Genomic DNA, 21,456 nt, shown 5'->3' on the forward strand with positions numbered 1-21,456 from the left:
TCCCCTACTCCTATTTCTGATAGGCCTAAAATAGATGTTGCTGAGATATCCAAGAATCCTTGGGCAGAAGGGGGGGCATCTTTTCTGAGCGTATCTCCTTACATGGCACTTATCACAATAGTGTTCCAGTGTTCCTGCTAACTATTCCTCTCCTATGAAGCAACATCATGACTTTTAGTTGCTTTTTTATTTCTTAGAAACAGTTTGTTCCAAATTTTTGAAATTGCTCAAGCCCAAGTTTTTCTGTAGCAACAACTTTAGCAGAGAGAATTCCAGAAATAAATAGGTTTGAGAAAGTGTGATGGAATACAAAGTATCTTATATAAGAAGTCAGAATTTTTTCTTCCTGCCTTTTCTGCTCAACCTCTTTTTTGTGCTATTCAAGGCCTTTGTTAGAGCAATAGCCCAGCTGGATGCTACTTCCTCAATCAAGTGAAGTTCAAGAAATCAGCTGCTGCTTAAAAGAAATCTACTCATTGTTAAGCTCCATATCTTATCCCTCCCAAGGTTAAAAATGTCCCTGCTCCATCAGCACTCCCAATGTAATATGTCCCTAGACACTGAGAGGCGTGCCTGCAAGGGCATAAACAATCTTTTACGAAGTTACTTAGACAACAGTTTCTAAAGTTGACTTAATGTTAGCCAGCTATACCAAGACTGCTTCCCTTCCGCTGGAAGAATTTTCCTGTCCAAAAGTGTAGAGCAAGGTGAAATTCTGGCTCTGTGGGAAGTCATTGAGATCTTTTAGGAAGATTATAGTTTTAAAAGTAATTTTACTATTGCCCTACTGTATAAAATCTTGTACTTGGACAGAATTTTTAATACAAGAATTTTCATGATAGCTCCTCAAAATGTTAACCAGGTGATTCACCCATACTTAAGTCCAGATGGAAGTGGTTAAAAAAGAATGCTTTTATGCCTTTAGTAATATTCATTAATGTTCTGAGATTTCCTGTGTCATATAGCCTTCTGAGCATTCAGTGTGATGCCTCCTTTAGTCCATGTTGGTATAGACTTTTATCCCATTGCAGTAGTACAGCTGTAAAGTTGTTGTCTTTTTCTATATCTGTGAAGGTCAGAGTGATGTCCTACATATGCATTAGGTGTAGACCTTATGCTAATTAATTTCCTAGTGAATATTTTTATAGTTCTTTTACCTATCAGATTGCCTGAATGCTTCAGCAAACAAACAAAGAAAAAAGAGTTCCCTGTGGGAGCAGCAGAAGCTGATATGGCCATTTTACAGCAGGAGACTTTAGGCATGAAGGGAGTGCATCATCTCCAACAGCTATGTTTCTGTAATAGACATCTGAACCTAGATTGATTCTCACTACCTGTAGTGCTAAAATTGGAAATAAACTCTATCCAAGAAGGGAGTGGAGGTTAACAGTACTCTGAAACTAGACTTCTCTGTTAGCAGTCTTTAAGCTGGATGGAATGAAATTGTGCCAGACCATATTATTATTTTTTCAGTCTTACTACTTGATATTCTATAAAAATAATTTTTATCTTCAGATGTCACTATTAATGTCTTGGTATTTGAATGTTTGGCTTTTTTGAGTATTTTGCATACTTTTTCTTGCATTCATGCATTCACAGTACTGAGAAATTGAGCTTAGCACTTTTGTTCTGACCCTAGTTTCAGACTGTGCTTGTCTTTAAGTATTTTCAGATATATTATTTGTTGCATTGTATTTGTGAAAGCGGTTGTAAATCTTAAGTAAAGTGAAATCTACACTGATGTGTCTGAAACCTATGATAAATTGCTTTATCAGAGTAATTTCAATAACATTTGTGTTCTGTGATTAATGGAAGAATTTAAGCATTGTTATCACCTCCTAGTTTGTCACTTCATTGCATCTATTCAGATTCACCTGACCTGAAAGATAAAATTAAGGTCTTTTTTCAGATCTTTTATCACCTCGTTTGCTGGATATTTTATATAATGTTGATGTAGTGTTTCACTTTATATCTCCAGCATTATGTGTTTTCAAAACTGCATGATTAATGAGAAGAATCTCTGTCAAAAAGAACTTCTGTGTCCCCAGAATGGTTATTACCTGATTACCATTTCTGAGCTTATTAGGTTTCATGTAATTTAGTTTTTATGATTTTTTAGAAATGTATCTGGAGCAAAGGTTTTCTTCCTCTTCTGAATTTAGTAAGAGTGAAAGTCTTTTAGAACTTTGTGAAGTTTAAGAGAGGTTAAAAATGAGATATGATGGAGTGGACATAGTCTAGACATTTTCTTGTCAGTATTACTGTGGTTTACTTCGTTAATGTTGACGAGAGTTAAATGTACATTAAAAGTACATAGGGCACTCAGAAAGTAATGCCTCTCATTGTTTATTACCATGGAAAATACAGCAGATGCAAGGAGCACAAGAACACTATTAGAGCAAATTCTCAGTTACAAAAAACTAGTTTTCAATATGGTCACTAGCATTTCCTGGGCATTTTCACCAGAGATGAACATGAACCTGCATGCCGTACTCGTGAAAATCTGCACCAGTGGAGGTGACCCACTGTCACTGTCGCCGCTGCAGAAACATATACCACCCAAAGGTTCACTGTGATAACGTTCCCTGTTTGGTCTGCATAAACATTCACCAAGTGTCAATGAACGTCGATGGGTGCCATCTTTTCCTCATGGAGGAATTCAATGATACACTATTGCTTCATACACACTTCCATTTCAGATACCATTTAGTCAGACTGCCCCTATGCTGCCATCTTTCAAACAGGAACAAAATGTAATGGAAGATCAATGGGAAGCTTTAACTTCTACTGCCATATCACCAACGTCTTCCTCTGACCTTGTGGACCAACATAATAAAATAGGAAGCATTCAGTTTGGAGCAGCCCTTGTGCATCACCTTTATATCTGGTCTAAGTAGGCACAGGTCCATTGATTTAAGTGAGTTTAGTCCGCATGTACCACCAAATAGGATATTTTTTTAATATGAGGTCGTGTTTCTGGAAGCTTGCTAAGATCTTAATACTATGTTGGATTTGTAGAACCTTCCTACATCTTGTGACCTCAATTTACTTAACCTTGCATGTTTTCTACTCTGGTAAGACATAAATAAAGCAGCTCTGTACACTATGCAAGCTGCAGAGAACACAGTGCAATTCAGGACACTTCTATGGCTGCTATTTTCCGAATGATAAGTGCCTTTTCCCTCCATAAACCAAGCTCAGTATGGCAAATGTCCAGCAAATAGTGGTGTAAAAAACATTTGGAAGCAACCAATTCACTGCCCAGGATGTTAAATATTTATTCAATAAAACAAGGCTACGTTTAAATAATCTAAAAGGGGTAACTTTTAAGCCTCACCTTGTAAAACAGTGGTCAGGCTTACTGAGCTGGTTGATAGTTTAATAAAAATGGAGGACCAAGATCATTTAAACCAAACTGTCTTGCTATATCGCTATATTTTAATGAGCACAACCTGCAAGTTGTACTGAAGTGGAAGTTCTCCCTGATGCTGCACTGATTTTGAAAGCAAAAGGCAGCTGTAAGGGGAAATGGTTCCACAAGAGAAGTGTGTCTCTCGTGGTGGCAGAATGCTAGCTGGGTAGTACACGAAAATTATGCTTTAAATGATAGCCAGCTGAAGGATTTCCTGCCTGAAGGATCCTGGAGGATCCTTTCTCATTCTTATGACAACTTTGTTACAGAAGGTGTCTTACAGTTGAACTTTCAAGACTGAGGATCTTTTCTTCTGCTACCCTCTTCAAATCTCTTTGTATTTTGTGGAATTTCAACAGTAGTGCAACATACAAACTGTTGCACGTGCCTGCAGAAAATTAACATCATTGAATGCAGTTTGTCTGCTTACTTACAGGGTGACTGCATGAGAACTTGATCTGAATGCTTTGACCAGAAAGTGCATTGAAGTTAGCAAACTAATATCATCCTTAAAGTGATCTAAGGTCTATTTCTAGCATGTTCATTACACAGCAGCAGGTTAATAAGTGTGAAAAGAGAAATGGGAGGCAGAAAGCTAGTTTTGTTTCTTTCTTATTCCAGCATTATGTTTGTGATCTATTTCCTGAACAGCAGCTGATATAGTTCTACTTAGAACTATACTAATTTTATTCCACTCTACTCTCTTAGTTTTATTCCTGCTCTCTATTGGCATAGAAAACATGTTTTGATTTTCTTTGAAGTTAAAATGCAAAAGAGCCCACCTGATGAGAGAATGGAAACATTTCTTTTTTTAATGGCTTTTAAGGTTCTTTGAGTTTAAATTTTTCCTATGTGCTGAAACAGAGTGTTCCCATGTCACAAGACAAATGGTGTATGTTTTGAAAAAGATTTTTAAGCAAAAGTGGTTATGTACTGCTTTGAAATTACTTCATAGTATTAGTCTTTATCACTTCCAGTTTCAAGTATTCTCTTGGAAGGATTATCAAGCGCAACCATAATGTTCCACTATGCTATACGGATCTGTGCGTAAAAAAGAAGTTGACATTTGAAAGTCTATAAGACATGTTGTTTAATGTGTCGTAAATGAAAAAATTTCAGTTTCTTTTCTAAAAGATGACCTTTGTATTTTATATTTCAGTCTTCTTTCAAACTGCTGCATTTATAGTTTCAGACTTCATCCTTAAAATGGCTATGTCACATCCTTCACTGTTTTTTTAAAGGATGACTGTGATAATGAAATTATTACTTATATATGTTGCCACTTTCACTACGATAAAGAAATTTTTAAAAATCTATTTTGTGTATATCTTTATATAGAATGTATATATCTGTATATATATAAACAATGAAAGATCTTTTTGTAGTATGTGAAATTAAGATCTGCCCTCCCAGGCCAGATAGTGGTTTATCTACTGTGTCATGTTGCTGCTGACACAATGAAATAAAAGATGCTTTAGAGAGAGCATGTAGGTACCATTTTCTAGAGACACCAATATCTAAAATTGTAGACGGATTTTAAAATGGGCTTCTCTACCTTATGCTTTTCATTACATTCTTACTGAGCCTCCATGAATTTTTCTGCCTCCTTGAAGTAGCTGATACAATCTGCTTCCATAGCTACAACAGTGAATTCCTGAAGTTGGTAAATCACTGTGTGAAGTTTGTTTGGTTTATGTTGTTTCTATTTATGTTTTTTTGGTTTTTTTTAACCTGTTTTTCTACCTGTTTTTCAGTAAGTTTCTAAGTTCTAGTATTGAAGGATTTTGTATATAGGTGGATATAGTTTATCCACCAGTTTTGCAATTATATTGTTCTTACCTGTATCCTTCCTCAGACCACAAATTTTTTATCACTTGCCAATGTATGGCAGCTGTTTCATCCCTATAATCATTTCAGATACCCTTCTCTGTACTCTGTTTACTTCTACTGCATCTTTTTTGAGTCACAGAGGACATAGGAGCACGCAATACTCAAGATGTGACAACACAGAAATTTTACATAGCAGCAGAATGCTCAGTCTTTTTACCAGTCTTTATCCTTCCAAATGCTACTCAATATTTTGTTGTCTTTTTTTTTTTTAAATGCTGACAGTGATTTGAAGAACTGTCAAAAACAAACCAAATGCGTTCCTTCTGCAAAGCTTTAACTCTGAGTTCCAAGATCAGCATCGCTTAGGTATGGTTTCAGATATTTTCCCTTAGAAAGAAAATATTTGTCCTAATTCTGGGTAAGAGAGAAGCTGCAGGCTATTGGGCAGTGGAATTCCAACTGTAGGAGTCCTGCATGATTATTATTAAAAGTAGGAGTTGGTGTGAATTTGAGTTGATGTTTTACTACATAAAAAGTTGTTTTAATGGGATTTTAATTCAAAGATTTACTGAAATTTTTGAACAAGGAACATTTACCAAAGATCCTAAATGATGTCCAGGTCTTTCCTTCTGAGGTTAATTCATTTTGTTCAGTTACAGTATCTGCTTGTAATGTCTCACGTGATCAGAAGTTTTGTGACTGTAGCAATGCCAAGAATTTAATGTAAACTGAATATTTCTACCTTTCTTTCTCTTTTGCTTTGCTCATTTTCTTTCTCTTGTGCTTTGAATTGCGTTATATTTTCCATGTAACCTGAAATTAATCCTTTCTGACCAGAATTCATTCTGTCATCTGTTTTCCAGAAAAGTCTATACACAGAAGAAAGTATTGCCTCTTTAATTGTCAAAATAGGAACTTTACTGTATCCATGCACATACATTCCTTTTTTCAGTTTATCTTTTAGTGAAACACATTCTGCAAATTCCTGGTGCACACATCTTTCTTTTTTATGGTCATTCTCCTGAGAAGTAAACTGCCAGGCTATTCTGTAATCATCTTTGATGTTGCAATAAATACCATGATCTTTAAAGATTTTAACCTTTAACCAGTTAAAGGACAAATCAAAGAAACAGATTTCTAGATAATTTAAAAAGAATATAGACACAGTAGATAAGTTGAAGTCTGTGTTTGTTGTGTATCAAAACACTTTCCCACTCAGAAAGATAGAATTTCATTGAGTGGATAGCAGACAAAATTGTCTCAATTTAGGCATTTATAAAATATGTGTATATATATATATTCAAAATGTGTAGTTATCTGCAGATACAAGCACTGAATCTGTCCAGTGCTTGTACATAAGTTGAAGACTTTATTTGGATGTGACTCCAGGCAGTGGGTGCACGTCTGACTGCACAAAAGTTTGCCCAAGTCAGAGGTCAGTGGTTGCTGGTAGTGTCCTAACTGTATATCGTGATGTATGTCCACTCCTTATTTCAGGGGAAACTTATTGGTCCTTTTTTAAAGCCTACTAGGATGTTACTGGGTCTTAGAGTGAGTTCAGCACTGAAAGGGATTAAATGTTATATTCAGTGCAGCATGTGATGACTTAGTTCAGCTCGGGAGAAAGTCCTGTACTGATGCAATACTTCAGGGTCCCCACCTTCTTTAGCAATAGCTTTGTATGTTGCTCTCCTAGCATTTGCTGTGTGGGAGAGTATGTGCTTACTTTAGATATTTCAAAATGGACATATTTATTTGAATTTAGATTAACTATGTTAAAATGTTAAGTTTTTTTTTACTCTTTAGTTACATTATTGTAATTTCATTCTCCCTTTTGTTGTTTTATTTTGAGTTTTCTTACTGCATGAGAGCAAAGCAAAGCATGAAACATTGAGTTTGTAGGTGTAATAGTGGTGTGCACAAGAAACATGAGAGAGCATGTGAAGGTTAAGTTTCCCTCTCTGGCAGCTGCTCTGTAGCAGAACAGATCTGCTTAGCAACAGAGGCTCCACAGGGATTTGTTAAGAACATTTACCCGGAGTTGACATTCTGCCTGTAAGCTGCCATTCATGCTGACCTCCATCTTCAGGATGATAAGGGAATTCTGAAGATGTTGTGTTTCTGTATAAATGTTTCAGGAAAAACACTGAAAAATCTTTAGAAATTCTCTGGATTCTTACATAATATCAACATCTAATTAAATTATTATTAACTGTTACGTAGGTCAGTTTAGGTATATAAAAGATGAAATAAGGAGAGGATACAGCTTTGAGTTTGGCCTTGCACCGTGCTTGAGGTTACCAAAAGGTCTTTCAGCCTCTCTCTTTCTAAATAGTGATAATTATTCAGTGATAATTTTGTATTGGTCCTTATGAATTAAGGATATACTTCCTAAAGTGTAGATGAGTGTCTCTTCGTTGTTTGCTGTGGTCAGTTCAATGAAGTGTGCCCTGTGGGTGATAGGTTGGGCTCCTGATGTGAGCACTCCCTGCAGCTCAGCAACATGAGGCCATTTCTGAGGTTCCAGCAACAACAATGCACCAGCCCTCAGTAAAGTCTGCACTGCACTCAGGTTGAGCAGCAGATGTTCTGCAGGCATTTTTCTAAGCATTCTTTTGAGTAGTTGTCTCACAGTTTCTCTCTGCCCATCCTAATTCCACCCCTTGGCAAATACTAGAGTCCGTCATTTGTTCTTGTTATGGTACTTTACAACTAACAATAGTATGCATTTGAGCTCAACATATTTATTTGTATATGTACAATCTGAAAGAATGAACTTGAATATGAAGACCTGAGGACCAAAATGTTATTGTGCCCGTCATAATCAGAGTAAAATGAATTAATGGTACATGAAAAGAAGGAAAGAAGGGTCCTAAAAGAAAAGCTCAATTAGATATATCTGAATAAAATGTTTCTTAACTTACTTCAGAGCTAAAACACATCTAATTTTGCTGTTATATTTATTTTGTTCACGATCAGCTGAGTTCCCAAAATGAAAGCCTCCTCTGTAAAGACTACAAAATAATACTACACATTTTTTCTTTTATGTGATTAAAGACACAGTTACTCATGTTAATGTGTCATTTTAAGGAACCTGAAATCTTCAGCAAGGTTTTGTTAGTACAAATGCAATTTTTTTTTTTACTATTCAGGACATCATGTTCAAGTAAACTGCAGAATATAAGTTATTTCTGGCACCCAGGGCACAGTTTGTGAACTGATACAACAGTAACTCATAAATTTTCCATCTGGATGATCACAGTGCAGTAGAAATTTCTTGCTGTGTTGTCAGACTAGAACCAACTGTTGTCACTGGCTGACCTTTTTTTTTTAAGTACGTGGGAACATTACTGAAAAGCTTCACATCATAGAGAAGGGCTGTTTCTGTGGTGAATATGTTTATGTAGCCAAAGACTTCATTCATCTACTTCTTTTGAATAGAGTACAGGATTCACTTTCCTCCCCCACTGCAAACTTTCTAAAGTACAAATGAGCCAGTTTCTTATCACTTAATCTCACAAAATGTCCTGTAAGAGTCACTAGCTTGCTTCTGGCTGACTAGCATCTTGCTTGAAGTCATCAGTAAGTCATTTATAATTAATGTTCCCATAAGAGCATCCCTTTGCATGTTTTTCAGGTTCTTATTATTACAACCAAAACAATCATGCTACACATAGCAAAATAATGTTAAGATTACCACCTGCAGATGCATAGTGTTTTGTATTCAGCAATTTCACACACTCCAGAAACTTATCTGGCTTTGTTTTAGGACTTGATTTGCTAAGTTTTCAGTTAGTTGTCCAAAACCCTAGAAACAAAAAGTCTTTATATCTGTGATATAAAGACTTGCCTTCTCATCTAATTCTCTTCTTCTTTTTTTATTTTTTAAGAGATAATGAATACTTTATTATCAGATGAGTATTTTATCCCATTATTTTCATTATCTTCCTTAGCTAAGTTCCTTTTCCATGTGATATCACTGCTGATAGGCCAATTGGCCACATTCTGCAGGGAGTTTTCTGTTAGTTGCATAGCATCGGATGAATTTCCCCATGCACTCAAAGATGTGAAATAGATGACCAGGTACCATAGGAAAAGAGAAAATATAATGTCAAGACAGGACCAGGGGCTGAGAAAATACAAGCGGCACCTCTGTCCAAGCTCCCCAGTAAAATATCAACTGGTTGAAAGTTGTTCTTAGAAATTCTTAAGTGCCTTCAAAAGCTATATAGTCAGTTCTAATTGCAAGACAGAATTTATATTTTTTTCCTATAAGAATCAGAAGAAAGGAATATTAATAGTTGCCTGTACATTGTAACAATTTCTGCAAAATGACATTTTGCAGGCTTGATAAAATTTTCCACAGTGTGCATCACGCCAATAGCTGAGAGGTCTTTAAAATTATCTTACCAGAACTATTCTTCTTTCCAAACAACACAGAAAAACAGTGAGATCAAAGAATTTCATAAAAGGCTCTTTTCACAGCTTATCAGTTTTCAAATGAAGGTATTAGTGAAATGGCCTGAGAAGCTTTTCCTACTTGATACCGCTTTTGAAGTGACTAGAACCACAAAACATACCTTTTCTGCCGAGGATTCCAGTTGTGTTTCTCCAGTTGTTTCAGAGAAAGAGCACAAAAAGCATCCTGCACCAGCTGGCACAATTCTGGGGACCCTGTTCTCATCACAGGGTGTGCCTGGGCATTTGGGAGCAGGTAGAGGTTGACCTTTCCCTGAGCTCACCATGGAGTTCATGGTTCCCAACACTTCAGCACAGGGAGAGACTGAAAGATTTGCATCAATTCCCAGAACAGTCCATTAAGTAAAGAACACATCTCTCTCCAGAATAATTTGAGGTTAAAGATTTTCCCAAAGATGGAAGTCTTTTGTTTCAGTTCATTTCTAAAGGTGGAAGGTAGGAGACTGAACTGATGAAATGAAAATGACCATGCACCTTCATTGCAAGCCTCTGGCTAACAAAATCCACATTTAATCCTTATCTAAGACCCATCTGACCATTAAAATGTGTCAGAACATTAAATATTATATTACATGTGTCATAGAACACATGTATACAGAAATGTGGGGAAACAAAAAATTGTAATTATTTTGTGAAGTGAAAAATAACTATAAAAATGAAGATGTTTAAATCCACGATTGTGTTTAAGAATCACAGTATGATCTTTTAGTCTGTTTAGGAAATTCCAAGTTGAGCCAGAATTTTACATCATATTCCCATGGAGTAAAATGAAAGTTATATGGGGAGCAGGCTAACAACCATCCACCCAATGTTTTTGTGCTACATTGAAATAGTCTAAACTTTACCATTTTAATAACAATATTAATTTGAACTGTATTTTTTTAATTAGTCGTAGTATGAGTCTGATACACTATGTAATGAAATATATAGTGAATTCAGTCAAGATAGTAATCTGAATAATTATGTGGAAAAAAAGTAGGAAACATAAGGGATTTGTGGTTTACACAGGAAAATGCTATGTGTGAAGGATATAACCATCCTCAATTATTCTGCTATACATGATAGTTCCAAGCGTATTGTTCTTATTCGTATCTATATCTTATTATACTTGAAAACCTGTAAAGATGAGGATCTGTACATTTCAAAAGAGATATTGAAGTCAATGGATCTTGCTGGCCAAAGTAGTGCAGAGTTAAATTGTTCGAGTAACTGAAATAATCAACTAAACTTTTATAAAATTGTGCTCTTTTCTCTCTATTTACATATTTTGGATATTTTGGATAGCCACACTTTCCTTCATTTTGGACAATTTTAAAGTATTATTTGATCTGTCTTTGGAAAAATCATTGAACAATACTTCATTCTTGAGTGGGTGTCCAGGTAAAACTTAATCATCCCTTAATATTTTTTTTAAAGATACTAGGTGGTGCCATGATGTCCTAGCTAAATTTTCCTGTTCTGAATCTAACTTGTAGTTCTGTGACCTACTGCCAGTACGTAGTAGTTCCTCAGCACCTCATCCAGATGATTTATCTTAATGTATATAGATTAGCTATGCTTTCTTTTTTAAATAGTGCTATGGGATTTGTAAGGAGCATGAAAAACATGCTAAAACTTGCATTCTCTTCTAGGAATTGGTATTCCACAGGGAGGCAACATAAATCTTCCATGACAAGAGCAACATACCAGGCCTGCTTTATTTCCATTAGAGATCTCAAGCAAACAATTTGCTTAAAGACTCTTTTCCAGTGACTCATATTATAGTTCAGTAAATGCTACAATGCAAGTTTTTATAGTAATGCAGTGTAAAGATTTTGAGAACCTCTGGCTCTGAGGTCTCTACAAACAGAGATGTTTTGTGATTGGTTTGTAAGATCTGTAAAAATAATCAATTCTTTACATGAGAAACAAATATGGAGCGCATTGAACAGCTTTTCTGAAGGCAATATGTTACTTGCAGTGCAGCTAGGAATTGATATTTTGACTAAGTGCAAGAAGCAATGCAAATAAATTGCAGCAATGAAAACAGTTTGAAGTGGTATTCTCTCAAGTGCTACAATAGAATGACAGCGGAGGTTGAGGAATCGTTATCTGTGGTGATTTTAAGAGCTAGTTGGAGTAATGTCAAGAATTGATTCAATTTCTAGGTGTGTGTTTTTCTCTCCTATGAGGCAGAAGAGGTTCAAGGAATGCCACCCACTGCTGGCTTCTGCTGCTGATATCCCCCCATCAGGGAGGGGAGAAGGGAACAGAACATTTCTGGCATGGCAGGAGACCCCACTGCTATGCAGTGCAGACAAAACCACTTTCCTTCCAGAAGATCAGACTAACTGAGACTTGTGGTTTCTGTTCTTAAGTCTTTGTGGGACAAGTAAAATCCAGTTCACCTTTGCAGTTATACCAGTGGCCCACAGCCCCAAGAGACAGACTTGCAGCACTAAGAAGGTTATAGTTCCCCTTGGCCTAGGTGCAGCCTGCCTGTTATCTGTAGATAAGATAGATGGCCTTGCAAGACTTCTTTGTATGGTCTCCAGTTTATGTTTTGACTTTGAGGGCATCTTTACTTTCAAGAACAATAACAAAAAAAAGTTCACTTGAATGCTGAGGAAAGCTGGGTGAAACTGAGCAAAGGCCCTAGCTGTAACAGTATTCACCAACTTAAGAGAAAACTTCATGTGAAGTTTCTAGTTGGCAAAAAAAAAAAAGTAATAAAAAAACTTTGTTTAACTGGAAAATGCAAATCACATATTTGTAGTTCTTGGGAAGTGTAAGATATCAGTTCCTATGAACAGGCACTTATTCCACAAAATCCAGGATTCACAGAAATTGTCACCAGCTTATTTGGAGCTCCATGAAATTGTTGCTACAAAACAAGATAAATATCACAGTTAGTTATTATATGAGAATAAACACTGAAGTCAGAGACAGATCATGTATCACAGTATCTTGTTAAGAATTGTTACTCTAAATTTCAAGGGGGAATTAAATTAATGGGAAAGAATTTTTCTTGTTTTTATATTTGTCCCTCCTGATGCTGTGAATGTGGAAGATGAGTCTACTATTCTGGTTACTCTTCTGCTCAGGTCTGAAGATTTTCTTTTAGTTTTGTGTACAATGTGCCTGTGTAATTTCCATCAGAAGAAGGAAATGTTTATTCAAGTTCTGAGGGGTGGAACAGTTGCTGCAGTTTTAGGTAATTTTAAACAAACTGAGCATCCTGTTTAAATAGAGTTAAGTAATCACAGTTTTGTACTAGTTGGAAAAGAATTCTATACATGGATGATACGGATAAAATATCGTCTGACAAAGCATTCCAAGGCTGTGACATATTTATTTGATTTCTTGTGCAATAGAAGTTATATCTTTGACTTTTGTTTTGGTAACAAGTTTACTAGCAGAACACGTCCTATTATGTAACAGTACTAGAATATGAACTATTTTGTATTTATATTTACCTGTATTTAATATACGTATTACTTTCCATGATAATTCCAGTAGCCTCTGGAGAAACCTAATTCAGCTTTCTGAAACTGAGCGGAAAATAGTGTATTCACACAAAGAACTTAGTTTAGGAATCTAAAGAAAATCAGGAAGAATTTATTCATTTTCAATTGTATGAGAAATATAAATGATAGAAAAATTAGTATTTTGAGTAGACGTATCAACAGCAAATGTTACTTAAGATGTGCATGTTTGATGTTTTAAATGTTACAAGGGTTTAACTGAAAAACAAAAAACAGTGAAAAGATTTGTTTTCAGGCTTGTAGCATGGACATACATTTCCTATTTGAAACTGAGAGGCAGATTAAAAGAAAAAAAATTGTGATATTTCAACAATGAGTCTCTGCTGAACTGCATATTGGGTCCCCCAGTTGATAAGAGTTGTTTGAAAGGAAAAAAAAAAGTGTTTATATTCTTCAGATTGTGAGTGGTAATTGTATTTGGCCTTCTGTCTATCCATGCATTGTCTTTAAGCTCCAATCTAATGTGAAGGAGATTTTAATTGGCAAACAAACAAAGATCAGACAGGTTAATGGATAACAACTGAAAGATATCTTTAAAGGGCTACACAATAATTAATGTAAACACTACATCAAAGTCATTCCACGTCTAGACTTTCATGGAGGGTTTACGTAGAAGTCAGTTCCTAAACAATGGTAAACAAATAATACACTGTGCAGTGTCATCTGTGAAATCAAAACTGATTGGCAAGATTATTTGGTCTTGGTAGTAGGAAGACCTTAGTCATTAATCACACCTCCACAGAAAGGAACTGAATCAAGTTTGTTATGACCTGAGAGTTTATTATTATTGATGTTTCTGGAAATCACCCCACTTTTTCCAATTAAAAACTTACACGTTATTCCAGAATAAATAAAATATAGAAGCTCTATCAAATGGAACATTTAAAACTTAAAGCCAAGTAAATGTAAAGTGTCAACAGAGGGAGGATGACTTAATATATGCAGTGATATTAACAAAATATATACAACTAAAAATTAGAGAAAGCAGTTTTGAAGAGGGAAAGTAATGGATAGTAATCAGAATAAAGGGTAAAGTGTTAGAAGAGTTTTCTGTAGAGCTAAAAGAAAGGCTTCTTTGAACGACAAAGAGGATTAGAACCAAAATTTAGGTACAAATACAAGAGTAAAAAAAAGAGAGAGAAGATTAAATCATACCCCCCCCAACCCCCCGAGTTAAGTGAAAACTGGGCTTTCTCACCCAGTGAGAAAGTGACAAAAAGCTAGTGGAGTCTCTTTTGGAGTCCAGTTAGGAAAACACAAAGCATCCAGAAGACTATTGTAATTAGGAAAGTCAAGAGGAGAGTATGGGATAATAGAGATGTTAAGGCTGGCAGTCATGCATTAAAGTATAGTGGTTAAAACAAGTCAGAAAATACTATGAAAATACAAAGTAAAGTTGACTTCTTTTTTTGTCTTGATTTCTAGCCTGTTTGCTTCATATCCACTTTTAAAATCTCTTTTCCATGCTCTCTGCTCTGTTTTTCTTTCCACTTATTACTTTAAATATTCTCATTCAACTATACCTTTTCAAAAACACAATGAAAAGCAGGTATGATTAAGAGCTAAAATAAACCCTCCAAAAGAATCTAATTTCTTCAGAAAGCCTATAGACTTACTTTGCATCATTTTTTGCTTTATAGATGCCAAGAGAATATTAATCTGCAACATCTTTATTTCTGATCTTTCCTTTTATTTCAGTTTATGTAATGAAATATTTCCCAGGACTACTTTACATCTATTTTGTTCACCAAAACACACTTCTCAGATACTATGGAAACGTAGTCCAAAAATAATGCAGTCCAAATCCATTCAATTTTCTTTTGGAACAGAATCAATAATAAAATCATAACTTATATCTCATTTTTAACTAAGTAAACACTATGTTGTTCTTCAATAATGCATAATTCTTCAGGGCGTTCACTCTATCTTCTCGCACTTAAATACTTGATTATATCCTGGTGATACTTGTAGCATGATGCATGGAATATTTAGAATAAAACTTAATTCAGTTACTTCATAACTACTATTTGAGGATGGAATCCTGTCCTTGTGGAACTCAAAATGGTTTTATTGGGTCTGGTAGAAAGCATTTATTTGGAGTGATAAGAAACTGTATATTGATCATTAACTTCTGATGAAAGATAAGGAAAAAAGTTTACCTAGCAAGAATTAAAATTGTGTTTCTGTTTTAGTTGATGTGAGAATGATGGAAAAAATAAACGGACTTGCCAATCTCAGCTGATGTTCATAAGATGTTGTCCTCTCTTGCATCCTCTTTCCATGTATATTTGAGTCCTAACAGATCATTTCGTTGTCCTGACCAACAAAAAGTGAAAAAGAACAAAAAGAAAGAAAGAAAAAAAAATGAAGCAGAACAGAGAGTAGATTTAGAACAGTAGATTTTATGGGGACTGGTTATATTTCATCCAAAAAAATACTGTCTTCTAATGTTAAAACTCCAGCCTGCTGTACACAACATGTTTGTTGTGCATGCTTTTTTTGTGCTTGAGAATTAGTATTTCTCTTCTCTAAAAATCAAACTTTTTCCTAGATACAGTACAGAGAAAAGAATTTTTGAAGTGTTCATATTTCCTGATGAATTCTGATTAGGAAGCTGAAATGTACACTCAGAGAAGCTAGGAAAATAATTTGAAATAGAAATGAGTAGCAGAAAAATATGACAGAAGAGCGATTTCAATCATAGATTTATAAATTGAAGTTTTAGTTGGTATACTTTTGAAGAGATGGTTAACTAAGCTGAGAATTTCACGGAAATATCCCTTCACATGAGAGTGAGATGTGCGTCATAATAACAATAAGGAAGAGGAGAATTGCACAGTCCAGCTCTGGTAATGGAACTGCTGCTAAATATTTTGCTCAGACCAGCTGATGACACGATATTGCACTAAACAATCCAGATGATATTTAGAATTTAGTTAGATGTTTCGTGGATATTGAAAACAAACAAACAAAACAAAACAAAAACACATTGGTTCTGTTTGGCTCAAAAATGGAAGCATCCAATATAAAAATGATTAAATATGTATTCTGATCTTTTAGGAAGTGGCCCTGATCTAAAAAGTTCTCTATGCCAGCCATTACTTTTGTGCATCACTGGCAACCTATTTTGGAAAGTTTAAAATAGCAACATAAGAGTGTTCGGTTTCAGCAAGTTTCAGCCAAATATTAGACTCTCCCCAGCCTTCAGTCCAAATAGTTCCTGTGCACTAACACTGCACTGTATCTTTCCATGTAAGATATCATGCATTGCAACATGTTGCAAAGCGATACTCCTACCAGGAGTACTCACCAGAGGTGTTCTGCCTCTAGTGTGGTGATGAGGAGCCTAATGAAGGACAGTATCTGTATCTTCTGCTTAGAGATGTTCTATCTTCTTTTATTACGTGACAACACCAGTATCATCAAAGTTTTTACTTCTCTATTGCAAAGCTGACTGCGTATTGTCTTATCCTTAACCACTAGCTTCTGAAATCATAAGGCCATCTGAGAGCTATCAGATTTCTTTTAAAAGCAAAATTGTAATTCTCAATTGGGTTCCAGAAGGAAATCGGAGGCACTACACAGGCACCCGTATTTTTTTCAGAAAGAAAGCAAAAATGGTGGTTTTTAAACCCTCCGAAAAGGTTAAGTGATCTGCATCGTGATCTTGAAAGTTTTGTATCTCCAAGATATGGGTGGAAAGGCACAAGTTTTTTTCTGCATCCTCTTTCTGTAAGTGGCAAAATGTAAGCCCAACATATCTAGTCTCCTCCAGGAAACAACCCTGATAGATAGATATGGTATTAACGCACTTAATGAGCAGGATTAATGTGTGTATTTAAGATTAGGCATATTTTAAGTGCTATGCTTTGAATTTGAGCCCTAGAGTAGATGATTAAAGGCAAACAGAAAACATTTATGAATTTCTAGGCTCGTATCTATAAACTGTGTAATCTGCAGGAATGGATTCACTGGTAGGAAGCTAATTAAGTTCCATCTTGTTGGTTTTTTACTTGTCCAAAGCAATGCTGCATCCTCTCTTTTGCTTCAGGCAGACTCTACGAGCCAGAGTTAAACTGCAGTGTTAACTGGAAGTTGGAGAGGGGCTCTGTTACCTGGTCCCATGTTTGAAAACCAGTGTACTGTGTGACCAGAGGATGAAATGTTTGTTTCCCATGAGCTAATGCAGAGCTTTATATGCTTGGACCTGTTCTCATGTCACGTGAGAGTCACTTCCACCTCTAAATTCTTGCACATACAGATGTAGGTAGCTAACAGTACAAAAATAAATAATCTGGTAGTAGACTTGCAAACCCAGGGTGAATGTGCAAAGAGCTGAGAATTTAAGGCCGTTAGCACAGATTAGGGTAAACTGTGCAAATCAGTAAGAAACAGCTAAAATGTAGGACTTAAATTATACCAAGTGGATATGTGTCATTACTTATGTCTCCATCTACATTGTCATTGTAGATCCTAAATGTTTTAAGATGTTGAGGTTGTTGGGGTGTTTTTTGTTGTTTTTGTTGTTGTTGTTGTTATTGTTTAATTTACTACTCTTCTCATTTCTGTTTTGCTGAATACTTGAATTCTGGATTTTTTCATTTTCTGAAACATGACAAGATGTGGTGGTTATCTGAAAATCTCAGCTGCTGTTCACAAATTAAGTTCATTTCTGGTTTTCCATGGAGTAAGACTTGAAACCTTCAACTCTGAAGTGATAAGGATCAGAAGTAAATAAAAAGAACTCAATATATATTGTAATGGTGTAGTTATATTTCAGTGCCTTATGAGAATGTGAGGCAATTTAAAAAGTTATATGAGTGTGTTTGGGATTGGCAGCACTGATTTCCATAGCTTAACCATTCTATTTCATTTTTATGTAACTTGAGAAAGATATTTTGTAGACAAAGTAGCTAGCTGATAAGAGAAGAAATAAGGACCCTGAAACTTCCTCTGAAGCTCTTCAGTTGATGATGAAATTGACTTTCTCTCTTTATTGTTATGGCTAAATTAAAAAACAAGCAGCAGCATTTAAGGGTCTGTGTTATTACTTGATATTGCTTAGTAATTCCTTACTTATACGTTGATGCATGGAGGGGTGTGTGTGTGCATATTGCTTATTAATACATTTTGATTCTATTCAATTTTTGTCATTTCACTTTGAGATCTTGTCTCCTTTTCTTTAGGTTTGAAGGCTTTGGTTGTTAGCTTTTTCAGAATCATAGCTTTTGTTTCTTTCATTTCTTGACGCAAATGCTGCAGTTGCCTCAAGTACAGCTTAGAGCAGTCCTTTGTGTGACTAAAAGAAATTAGCTAAATAGCACTGTTTAATTAATTTCAGGACCGCCTCTTTTTCGTCATGGAATATGTAAATGGAGGAGACCTAATGTTTCAAATCCAGCGTTCACGCAAATTTGACGAACCTCGATCCCGCTTTTATGCAGCAGAGGTCACATCAGCACTCATGTTTCTTCACCAACATGGCGTCATCTACAGGTACTTTTTTGATCAAAAATAAAGTATTCTTGAGGCTTGGGGCTGGTTTTGGCCAAAATCCTCTGTCTCTTAGCAACCAGATTTAGATTAGTTGTTTGTTCCAATTTGCTTACATAGAACTTTTTTGGCTGTTTATCATTGAGAATGTTAACATTTGAATAGCCTCTGCAGCAGTCGCCAGCTGTGTGTGCCAGTTTTGTGTTATAGTACAAATAAAGCGTTTTTGAAAAAGCTTGGCACGTTGTGAACCAGAGGTGACCTTTCTGCAGATCAGTGTAATCTCTTTACTTTCCTCTCTGTGCCATAGATTTCCTCTCGTTTTCTAACTCCCTGCCACTTCCTGAGTTTGTTTGTCCTAGTTGTCTTCACTCTGATACAATCGGGATAGTAGTCTGCAATGCTTTACGTATGCCCCTTCCTCTTGACTGTTTGGGTGAAGCCTTAGTCACCAGCAGGAAGTGGCTCTCTGCAGACTATTTTGATTTGCTTGCCAGTAACCCACATCCATTTGAACCCCCGCCCTCACAAATCTCAAATCTTGAGCATATGTGTACACAAAAATAAGCGTGGTTTTGTTGTGTTATGAAGAATGTATTTAGATATAGGTATTTTACTATTAAAAATAAGGAATCGCTTTGAAAAATTTAAACCTGTTGTCAATGCAGCTGATAAGTCCTTTATCTTGACATTTTATCCATTTCTTTCATTTTGTTTGCTGTCAGCAGATTGTCAGTGCTCATGAGAAATTCAGGCTTTCACAAACAGGGTGGTTTACAGGTTTTGTGACAGAAGTCTGCCCTACCTAGTAAATAAATTCAAACAATTTTTATATTCTCACCCTCTTCTGGGTGATCATTTTTTATTTGAGATAGGACAGACATTCTGACATTTCTTAAGCAGAAGCATCATGATGTGGACATGGAATTTGTCACATCCCTGGATTCATGTTAATGCTGCTTTCAAAAGTATTAGAAATTAAAAGTGAATTATAAATGTTTGATAACCAGGACTACACAGCAACTTCAGTAAGAAGCCATTGGCTTTCTTACCAACTGGGATATAACTTCCTAGAAAAAGAATCTCCTTCAAAAACATCAGGAGATTGAATCTTGTAAAGAAAATGGGAATTACTGTGAAAACAGACCTTCAGTCAAAATTTAGTCTTCTTTAGAAAACTTACACTAGCTCTTCATCTTCCCCCTCAGTTCTGGGCTCCTCAGTTCAAGAAAGATGAGAAATTTGTAGAGAGAGCCCAGCAGAGGGACTCAAGGTGTTGAGGGACCTGGAGCATCTCCCATATGAGGAAATGCTGAGCTCTGAGGCTATTCAGCCTAGAGAAGAAAAAGTTGAGAGGGAGTCTCATAAACAGTTATAATAAATATCAAAAGGACAGGAGTCATGTGTATGGAGCTGGTCTTTTTTAAGGGTTGCCTAGCAATAGGACAAGAGGCAGTGGACACAGACAGAGCATACAGTGTTCCATACAAACATAATGAAAAATGTCTTTACTTGGAGAGTGACAGAGCAGTGAAAGAAGCTGCCCAGAAGGACTGTGGAATCTTCTCTACTGTAGATATTCAAAACCCATCTTGATTCTTTCCTGTGAAACCTGCTGTAAGGAACTTGCTTTAGCAGCAGGTTGGACTAAATGATCTGCAGAGGTTCCTCTCATTCTGTATAGTTCTGTGATACTGCGATCTTTTATTAATACTGGTATGATGATTGTGTAATGGGTTGGAGTTTATTCTCTACTGCTTGACATACATTTACTTTCAAGTGTTGAATAACCATTACATTTTTTCCTTTCCTGCCTGTAGAATATTTCTTGCTCCTTCTCTGCATTTATTTTCAAAGCTATATATTTGTACATTTAGATAACAGAATGTGGAAATTTCAAAATTTTCTAAGTATCCACTAGAAGGGATCAGACAAGTTGGATGCTTTAAAAAGTGAAGAATTTTGAGGATTTTTTTTTTTTTCCCATGAAAAGACTTGAGCTTATTTTCTCTTTCTGAAAGCTGGAATTTAGACACTTCGTAATCTGTAGTCAGTGCAGTGCCAGTGATTTCTTTGAAACAGCAAGAAACAAAATTCAAATTGGTAAAATTACCTTCTAATGTCTTTATATGAATTTATTATTCCTTCCCGCCTCCCATCCTTTAACTACATCCTCTTTTCACTCCTCTTATTCTCTTTTCTCCCACCATTTGGGTTCTGGCTGCATTGAGTCACTTGGTGTGTATGTGTTCTCTCTGTGACTTTTTGTTAGATTCAAAATACTTTGATCCCCAGAAAAATGTCATTATGATGAAACAGTGCTTTATGATTTAAACTTTATAAGATTCTCTCAACTTCTGATTCTGAAACTATGCTGACATGTCTATGGCATGCTACAGAAAAAAAAAGAAAAAAAAATTGAATGTGGCATATTATATTGCGTGTAATGTCAGAAGAGGCAAAAGAAGAGAAATAGCATGTATTGTAGAATGAAAGTAGCGACTGTAAAAAGCAGCAAGAAGAACATTAAGAATGTTCATGTAGTAGTATTCTGCTTTGGACAGGCTTTTATACCTGGACATGATTATGTCCAGTTTTTGACTGATTATTGGGAATCTTTTTGCCTCACTTATTACAATATAAAAATGCATTGGGATCAAGTCATTCTACCACATCTCCTAAACTTCCATTAACTGGCAAACAAGGGAAGAGAAAAAA

General features: G+C 35.7%; 1 protein-coding gene across 1 annotated transcript in view; it reads left to right on the top strand.

The window, feature by feature from the left end:
* PRKCE (protein kinase C epsilon) overlaps positions 1-21,456 on the top strand; it is a 278,127-nt gene that overhangs the window by 208,206 nt on the left and 48,465 nt on the right. The window contains exon 11 of the mRNA XM_003203888.4: positions 18,587-18,741. Coding sequence (XP_003203936.2) covers positions 18,587-18,741 — 155 coding nt within the window. The remainder of the gene's footprint in view (positions 1-18,586; positions 18,742-21,456) is intronic.

This window comes from Meleagris gallopavo, chromosome 2 (genome assembly GCF_000146605.3).
Source record: "Meleagris gallopavo isolate NT-WF06-2002-E0010 breed Aviagen turkey brand Nicholas breeding stock chromosome 2, Turkey_5.1, whole genome shotgun sequence".
Lineage (NCBI taxonomy): Eukaryota > Metazoa > Chordata > Aves > Galliformes > Phasianidae > Meleagris > Meleagris gallopavo.